The sequence below is a fragment of the Spea bombifrons genome, chromosome 4, assembly GCF_027358695.1.
Source record: "Spea bombifrons isolate aSpeBom1 chromosome 4, aSpeBom1.2.pri, whole genome shotgun sequence".
In the NCBI taxonomy this organism is placed as follows: Eukaryota; Metazoa; Chordata; class Amphibia; order Anura; family Pelobatidae; genus Spea; species Spea bombifrons.
The window spans coordinates 6228626-6241630 of NC_071090.1; the positions used below are offsets into that span (position 1 = coordinate 6228626).

The 13005-nt window shown below is 42.5% G+C and overlaps 1 protein-coding gene across 2 annotated transcripts; it reads left to right on the forward strand.

Annotated features, from left to right (window-relative positions):
* Positions 1-2879: 2879 nt before the first annotated feature.
* On the forward strand, positions 2880-11509 carry TMEM263 (transmembrane protein 263). Of its 2 annotated transcripts, none has more exons than XM_053465691.1 (4): positions 2880-3002; positions 5486-5539; positions 6644-6712; positions 10534-11509. In XM_053465691.1, the coding sequence occupies exons 3-4, from the start codon at positions 6649-6651 to the stop codon at positions 10812-10814; spliced, it is 345 nt and encodes a 114-aa protein (XP_053321666.1). In that variant the 5' UTR covers positions 2880-3002; positions 5486-5539; positions 6644-6648; the 3' UTR covers positions 10815-11509. The 2 variants fall into 2 exon arrangements, with proteins under 2 accessions (XP_053321666.1, XP_053321664.1); XM_053465689.1 differs by having other exon boundaries at positions 2887-3002; positions 5483-5539.
* Positions 11510-13005: the final 1496 nt, after the last annotated feature.

Sequence of the window (13005 nt, forward strand, 5' to 3'; positions counted from 1 at the left end):
GGAGGGAGGTGGAGAGTAGGCTACTCCTTGCTTCGTTTTCATCTGACTCATGGGGGGTCTGGCCTCGTTTTTTGGGCTTCGTACAAATCTCGAAAGGCCCATTGATTAGCCCTATCAGTCCAAATCCGCAGTCCTGCAGGGGGTGGGAGTCAAAGGGGAGTCATTAAACCATCCAAGCAGTGAAGCACGCCAGGCAGATTCACGGGAACATTCAAACCCCTATCAGGGACAAAACCAGGGTCAGGGTCTTTTATACGCACCAGAACAATAGGGGGATGAGGAAACAAAGATTTAAATAAGGGCGTGGAACACACTAACCAATAAACAGAGGGACTTACACTGAAAACAACCAATGCGATAACAGCAGACCCTTGGGGTGAGGATAAGGAGGCTCATGGGAGAATTACCTCCCCTCTCCAGGGAGAAGGGTGACCAATAGGAGAAGCACCTACTTTGTCTGTGTTATCCTATGGGGATCGGCAGCCTGGTTTAGCCTTCATTAACTATATGCAGCTGGGATGCTTCTTCCCATGCCTGGCACCAGCACTCCTACTCCCATCACGCCTCCTCTATCCGTCACAGATGTACATGTCATTTTTTAATTAAGCTTTGTGCGGATATGAGATGCCACTAACACTGTATAAAAATGGGGCACATGGTAAACATACATCCCTCATACATATTAACATATCATCATACCCGAGAACTTTCTGGCTTGAGCTATCAGGCCCCCCCTTGCGGGATGTGGGTAGGAGGTCCCCCGGATGTCAATGGGCGGTCCTGCTGACCTTGGTGGGTGGTCCCAGGGATGTTTCGGGACACGTGCTATCAGTAGCGTAACTACAGGACTTGTTCCTCTCTCGGTACCTGTTCAAATTTTTTTTAGAAAGGGCCCTCCGACCTGGACTGCATCAGAGAGCGTGATGTTAGCATGTGTGCTAATGTACCGTATTTCCCCATGTATAAGACGCTCCCATGTATAAAACGCATCTTAACTTTGGGGCCCGAAATTTGAAAAAAAAGATATAACATAAAGTTTTTGAACTGGCTGCCTGGGCATGATATGAGTGTGATTGATCTTAGCTGCTAGCAATTGTTAGCAATCACACTCCTATCATGCTCTGGCAGCCAGTACATGCACATCACTTTCCCTGTACCCCCTACACACGCATCCATGCTATCACACACACATATATTCATTCATTTATTCCCCCACCCTTAGCTGCACTGCAGATCTTCTGGTGCCGCTCGCAGACCTCCGTGGGGGCCACTGTTTCCCACTGCGTTGCTCGAACAGGAACGGAGCGGAGTCATGTGATGTGATGTACATTCACGAGACTCCACTGGGTTCCTGTGTGGCCTCGACGGATCAAGAGACGCTGCTGAGCAACACAGAGGTAAGCAGCAGGTCCCCTTTCCGGAAAAGGGTTATGGTACGGTGTTAGAGTGTGTAAGTTTAGGGTGTTAGCATGTGTGTATGTGTGTTAGTATCTGGCGTTAGCATGTGTGTGCGGGTCTCGGTGTATGATGCGATCGTGAGTTTGTGTGTCGTTGTGTGGTGTCGGAGTGTCAGGGGTGAGCCTGGGGTTACTGGTGTGTGCGTGTGTGTACGGTGGTAGAGTGGGTGTTAAAGAGCGTTTGCGTGTTAGTATGTATATTAGATGTAGGGGGTCTTGACGATCTACTGCCCCCAGATGCCACTTACCCTAGGCTGACCCCAGTTCTCGTAAAGTGTGCCAATGAGAGGATCTTAAGGCGTATAATGGGAGGGGCATACTGGGCTCCAAGAACTCTGATAGCAGCCATGGAGAGGGTGGTAGATGAGTGGAGAAGCCTTCCAGCAGAAGTGGTAGAGGTTAATACAGTAAGGACGCATGGGACAGGCATACGGCTCCAGGATCTAAGACGAGACCGACGACTCATTAAGGTCTGAGTCTTTACAGCAGGAAGACGGTCGACGAGGCGGCTGAAAAGTTCTTTTTTCCATCAATAATAAGTCATAAAGTTACCTAAAAACGTCTTGACAAATCCCTACCCCCAATCTGGTCGCCGACAACAAAGGTGCCTCTGTCCGACCGCGTTGGGGGGTAATAATAAATCTGACCCAGTGAAAACACTACACCGGGGCACGAGGCGCATTCCACAAGCCGATGTCTGCTTCCTGCACCCGGAGCCGAGGCTTTCCTGATCCCTCTGCTCGGGATCTGTGTAAGCTCTTTGTATACACGTTCCCTTTAAACTGATTAATCCCTTATACATTACCACAACTGACTGCCAACGCCGCACTGTATACACTCCAAGACTCCCTAAATCAAATCCCATCATGCTCAGCAAGCACATTTTTTACTTCTAGATACAAGGCTGCACTCTCATCGGCAACGTTTACCTTCCCATTACTATGCAGCACTGAACATAGAACTTGCCCCTCTGACTGCTGTGGGCTGCAACCCCCATCATACTCAGCCAGAGGGTGCAGCAGGCTAGAGTGGTTGACCAGCCACTTCACTGCATGAACACAATGGGAATTGCAATTAAAATGACCTGAGCGTGATGGGAGTTGGCTATATGAGCATAGCCCATAGGTTAAAATGACCAGGCCTGTGGCAGGCTGAGCATGATGTGAGTGGAAGGTTGCTGACCATAATCCTAAACGTATAATATAACTTTGACTAACTATGAATAAACACCTAAACGTTTTTGGATCTGAGCATGATAGGAGTTGCCCCAGCATCAGCGGCTGCCACCGACCTAACGGTGTTTCTAGAACATCTGGGCGCCTCCACGTCACGGGCAGAGCGGTGCTGTGGTTGGCTGGTGTGGAGGCGTGCTCCCATTGGCTGGTCTGGAGGCAGCGTCAGCCGCCACGTCCGCAGCGGCCGCACAGACCCAGGCTGGGAACCGAGACAGGCGGAGGGATCCAGCATCCGGGAGCGCAGGCTGTCACTGAGCGGGGACCGCGGCCAGCCGACTGAACACGGGCTGGGGCGACCTGCTGCCGGTGGGTATAGCCAGGACACAATGCAGGCATGCTGCGCGGTGGTATACATCATCATCATTATGCATACGTCATATATACATATATAGCATGCATGCAGGGCTACATACATCCAGGCACATCTATACCGTACAGCACTTCCATACCTGCCGTTATTGCAATGCCTACTCTACATATACATACAATAACTTGACTGCCATGCAACTTTGGCTCTTATTGGGTTAACGTAACCATATTTGCTTCTTACAGGGTTAACCTAACCATTTTTGACCCTTACAGGGTTAACGTAACCATTTTTGACCCTTACAGGGTTAACTTAACCATTTAGACTTTTATAGGGTTAACTTAACCACAATTGGCTCTTACAGGGTTAACGTACATTAGACTGGACTCTTTTCCTTCTTCACTTTCTTCTTCTTTTTCTTCTTGCTTCTTTCTGCTGCTGGCTGCCGGTTAAGATGCGATCATTGTTACTATTTAGTTGTAAGTGAGTCATCATTGTCAGGAAGGGGTTAAATGTTGTTTTTTTGCACGGGAGGGGGGGTATATCTGGGATTTCGGAAGTCTCATTGCAATCTTTGCACCCTTTTTTTGCCCCCCCATCTTGTTTTCTTTCTTAATGAAAATGAATGTTCTATGCCTGTGACTTCTTGATGGCAGCAGTTAAGAGGTTAACCCATTGCTTGTCTCCTCCCCCACCTGTGTGGCACTGGCATGGCAGCATATGATGTGTCCCAGTTCTTACTGGTTTGCTGTGCTGTGAGCTATATTTGGATCTGGGTGTAATTTTGTATCCGTCCCCTTGGGATGTGGTTGCAAGGTTTGGGGTAAAGCGTGGCAGAACTAGATGATGATGATGATGGTGAGGAGGAGGAGGAGGGGTCAGGTTAAAGCTCTGCCACGTCATAGGACTGGAGAAAAGCCTTCCTTGTGCTTCTGCTCTGACTCGGGCCTCCTCCCTGCAGCAGCTCCAAGTCACTTCCCAGCAGGATCAAAACATTCACTGATCAAAGTGCAAATCATACAAATCTATACATTATTATTATTAATATTATTTTTATTATTATTAATAGAATTATATATATATTATACCTATTTGGAATTTGTTTGGCTGCAAAATTATTCATGACGTGCTCCTTTTTTTTTTGGAATTCTTTCATAAACATTCTGACTTGGAGGATATAATTTCATTATTTTTGCAATACATTTTGGCTTTTCAATAATTTTTATTATTGTTACTTGGAATTATTAAATATTTTAACTTGAATTATTACTTTTTTTAATTACAGTTTTTGACTGTAAGATTATTCAGAATTTGCTCTTAGGTAACTTTTATAAATATTTTAATTTAGAGGAATTTTTTTTTTTTTTGTGGCTGGCAGATTATTAATGGTTGGCTTTTTCTGTTATTTGGAATTCCTTTATAAATCTTTTGGTGTAGCGTTTATAACGTATATATTTTTATGATATATTATAATTCATATATTTTTTTTGTTTTGTTTTTTTTTACAATCATTTTTTTCATGAATGACCCGCTTTATTATTATTATTATTATTATTCATAAATATTTTTATTCTGTATTTTGATACATTCAAGGTTTTGTATCTTTATGCTACAAATGTAGCTACTTTACCATCTGGTAAAGCTGTATTAATAGTCAATGAATAATGTAATATAACGTGTTCTGTTCACGAAGTTTAGGAGGAATCTGCATATTTTAAGCTTAACATCTGCTGTGAGCTATCTAGTCCTTTCTAGACGCGTAAGCTTGCACTCCGTCTTAAATACAGTAGGCTGGCTTTTATTCCTCTAAACTCCCTTTTATTCTTGCGCGATGCCCGAGGGCAGAACTAGTCTAACGAGACCTTATCCCGGTAATACGAGGCTGGACAAACCCCAGGATAGAAGTAGCCATCGCTCCTAAAATGTTACTGCTGGTGATTAACTTTTTTTTTTTTAATTTACACTCCTTTTATTGGTGGTAGATAAGTGGAACAGCCTCCCAGCAGCAGAGAGTAACACAGTAGCCATGTCTAGTGGAACAGAATCTGCCGGCAGGTGCGACCTGTTCGCCTGTCTAGTCTGCCCCTTTTTTTTCCCCCTGATGTAAAGTCCTTACTCAGTCGTTGGTCTCGTCTTAGATTCAGGAGCCGTATGCCCTATCCCATGCATGTTTAAATCCCCTTACTGTACTAGCCTCTACCTCTTCTGCTGGGAGGCTGTGCCCTTTATCTACTATCATCTCTGTAAAGTGATGGCTGTTTTTGGTGGTAATGCTTTGGGAACAGTTATTAAAAGAGCACGGCTGCTCTATGTAATTAAGAAAGGGGAGTCCTTGATCCCATAACGAAACATAAAACTTGCATCATTATATATATATATATATATATATATATATATATATATATATATATGTGTGTGTATATATGTATATATTATATAAAATTAACCTTTTTATTTATTCATTTATTTGTTTTCAATGGCAGAAGAAACACCAGTCATCGAGAACCCAGATACCGGGACACACTCCGCTTTATATACAGGTAACCCTGTCACTTATATGGAACGTATGAATGTATATATATATATATATATATATATATATATATATATATATATATACATCTGTACATTTGGCTCATGCAGGCATTATAGAACTTGGCATTTTGGAGCAGGAAGGGTTTTGTGGGGGGTTTTGCCCTCTGGACAGCAATCATATTGACCTTGATGGACTTTTTCATCCTAAATTACTGTTATGAGACGACTGCCAATTACAAACTGCTTATTCAGAGCTCTGTGATGTCAAGGACCGGGTATCCGTCCTGAGCTTTTATTACGCTGAGGATATAACGGGCTTGTGGATTTATTCAGAGAAGTCGGGTCCGCATCTGGCCCATGTTCCCTTCGCAAGAGCGACGTTTGATACGGGGGGTCTGCGTCTCGGACCTTTAAAGCAGGTCTAGTGATGTCATCGTCACGAAGCGTAATGCGCGGATGAAAGCGGATCTGTGTCGCTTCCGCCTCCTGTCCTCGCCGGGGTCATCCATCCATCCTGACTGTATTTGCATGATTATTGTTTCTTGTTGCGTGGTTTGGAATGATGGGCACTGGCAACAAGGACTCATCCGTACTCACCACGCTGTCACCATTCGTTTTATTGGGTCACATATGACATCATCATCCGTAGAAGGCACCTCTGAGGCCTTGAAAGCTTATGTCTCTCTATACCGTTATATACTTTTGGGACTATATATGTTGTTCTGCTAAAATATATCTCGGATGTCTAACGTAATGTATTTTCCACCAATTAGAAAAATAAATTTGTCCGTATGTTGTGGGTGGCATTAGGGATGACCCCTCACAGGCAGCACATCCCCCACATACGCAGTGCTGGGATAGTGAATCTCTGGGACAGTTGGCAGCTATGTTGACTTTTGCCATGTCCCGCACTGGTGGCCCTTTTTTAGCAGTCTGTACAGCAGATGATTATAGGATAGAGTCCCCAGGGGCCACGTGTTCTGCCCTTGCCTGTTATTACATCCGTGTATCATGTGCTTGGCGGCACCAGTACACACGCGTGTCCTTACACCGTGCTGTTTGACTTCCCTTTATTCACATATAATCTTCGTTCGTTTTTTGTATTCCAGGCACAATGAATCAGACCGACAAAACCGAAGAAGATGTTCCGTCATATATGCAAGATGAGGCGCCAGACGGTAACTTTCTTTTTGATTTTTAACGAAATATATATTCAAGAGTTAATCTTCCCTTTCTGTGTACCAGGGTCTCATTAACCCCCAAAAAGCTCGTAGAGCCTGCTGTGTGTATCTCGTAGCAGGAGACGCGTTCGCACCTCCTGCAAGCCAGATCGCTGGGGTCGGGGCAAGAAGCAAATGCATATGGGGTATTCAGCAGAATCCCCTCCCCCGTGCTTTCCCAATGGGGACCACATAGAAATATTAAATGCACAGGATGGCTGGAGTGTCCCTTTAAGAAGTATACAACCCCAGTCCTTTATGGGTTAAGAGCTTTCTGGCTTAGTGTTTTAAAAGAGCGCCATTTATCGGGGGGATTCCATTGCCACTTTGTACCCCTATTGCCCATTGCGATGCCCCCCGTGATGCCCATTGATTACATGTTAAGCAGATAAAACCCTAAAACCTGGCCGGATCTTACACCGATGTCCGGATGTATCCTATCCAACCCCCCCCCCCAGAGCTGCTGTCTGCCCCGTACCAGCATAGCAGCCCCCGCCAGCTGTCTTCATATCAGGTGATAATGGGCCGATGGCAGGCAAATTCCATTCTGGGTCTATCTCGGTTGGATTGGCCACGCAACGTGGCTCTGATGTTTAGTATTATATTTCATGCATATTTTGGAGCTTTTTTTTTTTTTTCACGATATATTTGCACATTCAAATCCTGGTTTCTTTCTTCCAAAAGTAAACATGGCAGCGTCGTGCGCAAACACATGAATCGGTATTAAAGAGCGTTACTGAAAGGGGCGCTCCAGCATCCCACGCACAACCACCAGTGATATAAAAAGCATGTTAAACTACAATTATTTCCATTTGTTAACAAATAAATAACTCTCTTACCTGAATAAGATGCGGAATTATTTATACAAAATAAACCTTGGATAATTATTTTTTTTTATAACAAGGAGAATAAATCCTGATTTTAGATCATTTAGGACAACAGCGGATGAGAAGGAAAATTTAAATTAGAGAAATCGGTAGAACTGGATCATGGTCTATTTACTCTTTAATTTCCAGTACATTTTTTATATATTTTTGGTCTTTGCCTCCAAGCAAATTTTCTTTTACATGAAAAAAGCAAGGATTTTCTTGATGGAATAATTCTTGTAGTTTTTAACCCCTTAAGGACAATGGGCGGTCCCTAAACCCATTGAAAACAATGCATTTTGAGCCCGTACATGTACGGGCTTTGTCATTCAGGGGTTAATCTTTGTATAGATAGATATGTATCTATCTAATTTATTACACAGGTATTTAAATACTACCGGTGGACATTATACATTTTAGGATCACAGACCTTTTATTTTTAATTGCGTCTCTGATTGGTTAGCTGGTTATATTTGGTATAAAATATTATTATTATTATTATTATTATTATTAATACAGGGATTTATTCACTGGCGTGATAGTTGAAGGTTACGGCTCGTTAGCTTCTCCATGGATTATGGAGGTTGGCCAACCTTCATGATGTCAGGAGATGACCTTGAAAATCATCTCGCACGTTTTACCTGCGTTACGAGGGATCGTTAAACCTGAGTAAGCGTTATGAAGTCTGCGTTATTGATGTGGCAGATGTAGACAGACGTTTAAATGGTGGCGGATCTGAGATGCGACGTGCGAGCGGTGAATGAAAGTCGTCGGGGGTGCTTAAGGCAAACGATCAAACGCAGAAGCTGAAAAAGACTTGGGGAGGAACAGCAGGTGTGACTCGAGACTAATGACTTTGATGATCCGACGGTTTAATTTTTTTCTACTTGAATATAGAAATGTTTTACAAAAAAAAAAAAAAACAACCTACCATTAAAGCATCATCAGAACAGAATCAAAGGGAAATGCCGTTGCTTTTAAGCAATAATGAATTTATTGCGTCTCTTTTGGAGATATTTCCCTATAAGAGACAAGCCGAGCTCTGTGTATCACAATGGCTCATCTGGAGTTATTGTATTACCTGTTTCTCCATTCTTCTTCTATCTTATTTATTTATTTTTTTAGGGCCACAAAACTTTAGAAGCCAGGTAAAAAAAAAATCCATAGGAGCCAAGGCTGCCTGGCTTCTTGAATTTGTTTTTTGTTGTGTCTTACCCCACCCTTACAAAGACTGCCTCAGCCAATCAAAAACTATCAGCAACTTCATAGGGGAACACTATCTACCAATGCCCGCTTACTTCTGGAAAATTAGATGGCTAGAAAACTCCAGAAGGGTCTGATGTAATAGCCAACCATATATCATCCACGTTCCTGGAACGTGAAGGTGCGGATCAAAAAGTCACCTGTACTGTCCAAATAGGTCTAGCCGATGCTATGAATTTAAAGTAGGACACGTTTCATATAGATACCGTGGTTTGGGAACAGGCGCAGAAGTATTTGGGTTAATGTAGATGGATAGGTGCTGCGTGTCTGTAGGGAAAGAAGGGCTGAAGTTAGTAAGTTGCCTCAAGCAACCTCTAGGAGAAAGCCTGGTGATGGCTCTTTAATGGCTCGAACGATTTGAACGCCCTTTCTTGACCCAGTTATGGCTGAGGTCCTGTTTGCATGGTACATGCCTACAAAGGTGTCTTAAGTATGGAAAAAGAAAAACGTATAAATGATAGGGACAACTTTGCATCCAACCAGTTAGTGACCTTAAGCACCATGCTTCTTGTCCACCCCAGGAGATCAGGCCCATGGGACGATTGCCTGTGCCGGCAGGGTTCTCTTGGGTGCTTCTGCTTGGTTGTCCTCCTTCTAGAAGCCTCGGCACAGAGTTTGACAGACCTAGTCAGCAAGACTAAAGCCGATGTATTCAGCTTTCTATAGAACATAGGTGTAGTAGTTGTAGGATATAAAATGCGTTTGTGGTTAGAGGGTAACAAGCGTCGGAGAGTCTTGGAGGGGCTAAACACAGGGCGGAAGAGACCAGGGCAACGAGTGACTGCCTTCATTATCAGGGAGTCGATTCTTGTGATGTTTCAACGAGGAGTTTACAGACAGTTACAGTAACTTTTGGCCTATAATCAAACATGCTGGAATATTGTACGTGATTAAGCAAGTAGAACGCTCTGTCGCTTATACGCAACTTCGGCCCGAGACGTTCTGGACTTCGGCCGAGACGTTGGGAACCCTCCAAAGGTGTTGGGAAACGCTTTGGAGTTTGGTGAGTGTTTTACCCGCGGCACACGCAAGAACATTTCCACGTCTGGTCCCGTACCCCCGCTTGTGTTACACGCTGAATTATTGGAGGCTTGGCCAGCTCGCCGCTTGTGTCATACCTCGGGAAAATATTTTCCAGCTTCTCGCAGAGTTATTTATAGAATGTGTCTGTACGATTAACAAATTGAAGTTGCCGTGTGACAGGAGTGTTGTTTTTTTTTTTTTTTAGCTCCTTTTATCAGAAAAGAGAAAAAAAAAATACCAAGGTGGCTCTTTGAAGAGAAGATAAATATTGCGGCACTACATGTACTAGACGGATATCTTAACTAATGTGAAGCTGTTAATAAAAAGATTCATCTTATGCCTCCGCAATATAGATAAAAAACTATACTTATGGGTGACAGATGGGCTTCTTGAGGCTCTCTCTACTGGCGTCCATAAGAGATCGGGAAGAAGACTTCATGGAATTATTCTTTATTATCTATACATGAGTTTTTAATAGCAAAAGGTAGATAACTTGTTGTGCCACCCACTGGATCATATGCTGCGCTTCACATATTCTTAACTTGCGTTTGAGTTATGTATGTGAATTCAGTTGTAACGAAAATGCAGACGCCGATAATTAACTGTCAGCCCTTTGTGTCTCGCTAGGTACCGTCAAAGACCACCCCCAGCAACAGCCCGGCATGATCTCCCGTGTGACGGGGGGTATTTTCAGCATGACCAAAGGAGCTGTCGGGGCGACCATAGGCGGCGTGGCCTGGATCGGCGGAAAAAGCCTTGAAGTGACCAAAACAGCCGTCACGTCGGTGCCCAGTATAGGAGTCGGCATCGTCAAAGGCGGCGTGTCCGCGGTGACCGGCGGCGTCGCCGCGGTGGGTTCTGTTGTCTCCAGTAAGGTGTCCAGCAAAAAGAAAGACAAGTCCGACTGAGCCAAGAACTTCATTGTTTTTTGGAGAACGAGAACTAATTCCTGCTGTGGTTTGGTTTCTGCGGAAGGAGTTGAGCAGCAGCTACAAAGCATACGAGACTTTAATAAGTGTTGTTGCGGCTGCTTGCGTAAGCACAAGGAATCACAGCAGATGCGCCGCGAACTCAGACATCATTCAAATGTTACGTTTTAATACTCCAAACCAAATCACGTGTATTAAGGTTAAAAAAAAAAATAGTAGTCTGACATTTGGTTACTTAAAAAGTTGAAATTGACAAAGCGGTTTGTCTGTTAGAAAACCTGGTATATACATTTATTATGTGTGTTTTTTTTATGTTTTTTTTTGTGTGTGTTTATGCTTTTTGAAGAAAATCTCAATGCAAGGCGGTCCTGCTTAGCTTGGGCCTGCTGCACATTTATTGTAATTTTTCACCTCTAATGTAGGTCACGTCAGCACAGCGCTGATACCATTTCAAAAAAAAGAAATTAAACTCTCCGACATATCGTGCTTCAGAGTTTAAGAAAAAATAGCTGTATTTTTAAAAATTTCACTTGAACTGTATTTTTATAGCTGTCCAAAAAAAATAAAAACTTTATTTCCTTTTTTCTTTTCCACCCCCACAACAAAAATATCCGTATTTATCTTTATAATGAAATAAAATATGGTACTTGCAACGGGTGAGGTATTGCCTATAAGTTTTTTTTTTTTGTTTTTTTTTTTTATTTTTTTTATTTTTTTTTATTTTTTTCTTCCATTCTTTTTTTTTTTATTTTTTTTTTTATTTTTTTTTTATTATAAATTTTCACATTTTACAACACAAATTAGTGCCTTATAGAAGTGTAATTGCATTCCTCAGGAACACTACACAAATGTTTATAGTACTATTAAGCTTTATTCTAGAGATCTGCTGCCCGGTGACATGAAATTATTTGTCCGACACTCCTAATAACTGTCTGGAATCTTATTCTAAAGAGAAAGCATTAAGCGTTTTTGTTTTGTTTTTGTTTTATACTTTGAAAAATGCTTTCAGCCTTCAGATAGTATCATTCTTTTCTGTGACTTTTAGTCTTATAACGTGTAACGTCGCTCGGCTAACGACAGCCCATGGTTATCCGCTGAATTTCTTTATTTTTATGTTTCCGATACTCTTTTTCATATCTGTGTGGACATCTTTCGACCACTTGAACTGTGAATTGTGGCGAGCTTTGCAAATAAACATTGTGCCTAAATAGGTTAATATGTTGCGTCTGTACACTATCTGTTTTTTTTTTTTTTTATGTTCTCTTTCTTTAGTACATTACTCTAAATAAACCCATGTAATAATGTCTGTAGGTTAAAATGCACATTTTTAATTTCCAAACCAAAAACCACACGCTATTATGATGGTTTTAATAAAAGCTGTGATAGAGACCGCTTGACTTCAATATGACTCTCACACGAGCAGTACTTGATACAATTCCTTCACTGGAATGGCACACACTAAGACGGCACATTCCTGTTGCTCCGTTGAATTTTTGGGATGTTTTTTGGGACCTTCAAGTGCCTTTTTAGAAGATCTTGTTAGAAAATGCCAAAATAATCCAGCTCTATCAGCAGTCAGTCCTTTGCTTAAAAGCTGTGACCACTTACTTTCATTCCAGGTGCTTTCTCTTTGGAATGTCCCCCACCGGTCTTCAGCAGAATTGACCATAAATGGACAGAAACGGCTGGGAATCTTCTCTTGTATTTCACGTCCGTCGCTGCCGGCTTATAGAATCTACGACTGCATAACTGAGCTTAAAAATGCATTAAGACCTTTCAGAATAGGGACTGAAATATAACGGAACATGCTTTTTTATTTTTATTCTATTCGTTTTATGTGTGTATGTGTCATCTGGTAGGCATTGTGGTGTGTCCTGGCCACTTGTCTTGAAGAGAACCTGTTGGTGCTGTATAAATAAAAGGTAATAATAATGTAAAATGAATTACCCTGACCAATGGATGTCTAAACCTTGAAAGAATCCATTTTCTCCTATATGGCTTTTGCCTGTTTCCATTCTGCAAAGTTATGTGGAAGTCTATATTGTTGGGTTCACCAGTGATTCCAATTCATAAACCAGCGGTTAAAGCGATTAATCCCACCAAGAGCTGCCAGTAGAGGGCATGACGCGTCTTCTCAGTGCCCGTGTTGAGTAAGAACTTAAGCAAACAG

Coding starts and splice junctions, on each gene's coding strand:
- TMEM263 (XM_053465691.1), top strand. CDS start 6,649: ATGAATCAGACCGACAAAACCGAAGAAGATGTTCCGTCATATATGCAA. Junction 6,713..10,533: donor GCAAGATGAGGCGCCAGACG/GTAACTTTCTTT, acceptor GTGTCTCGCTAG/GTACCGTCAAAGACCACCCC.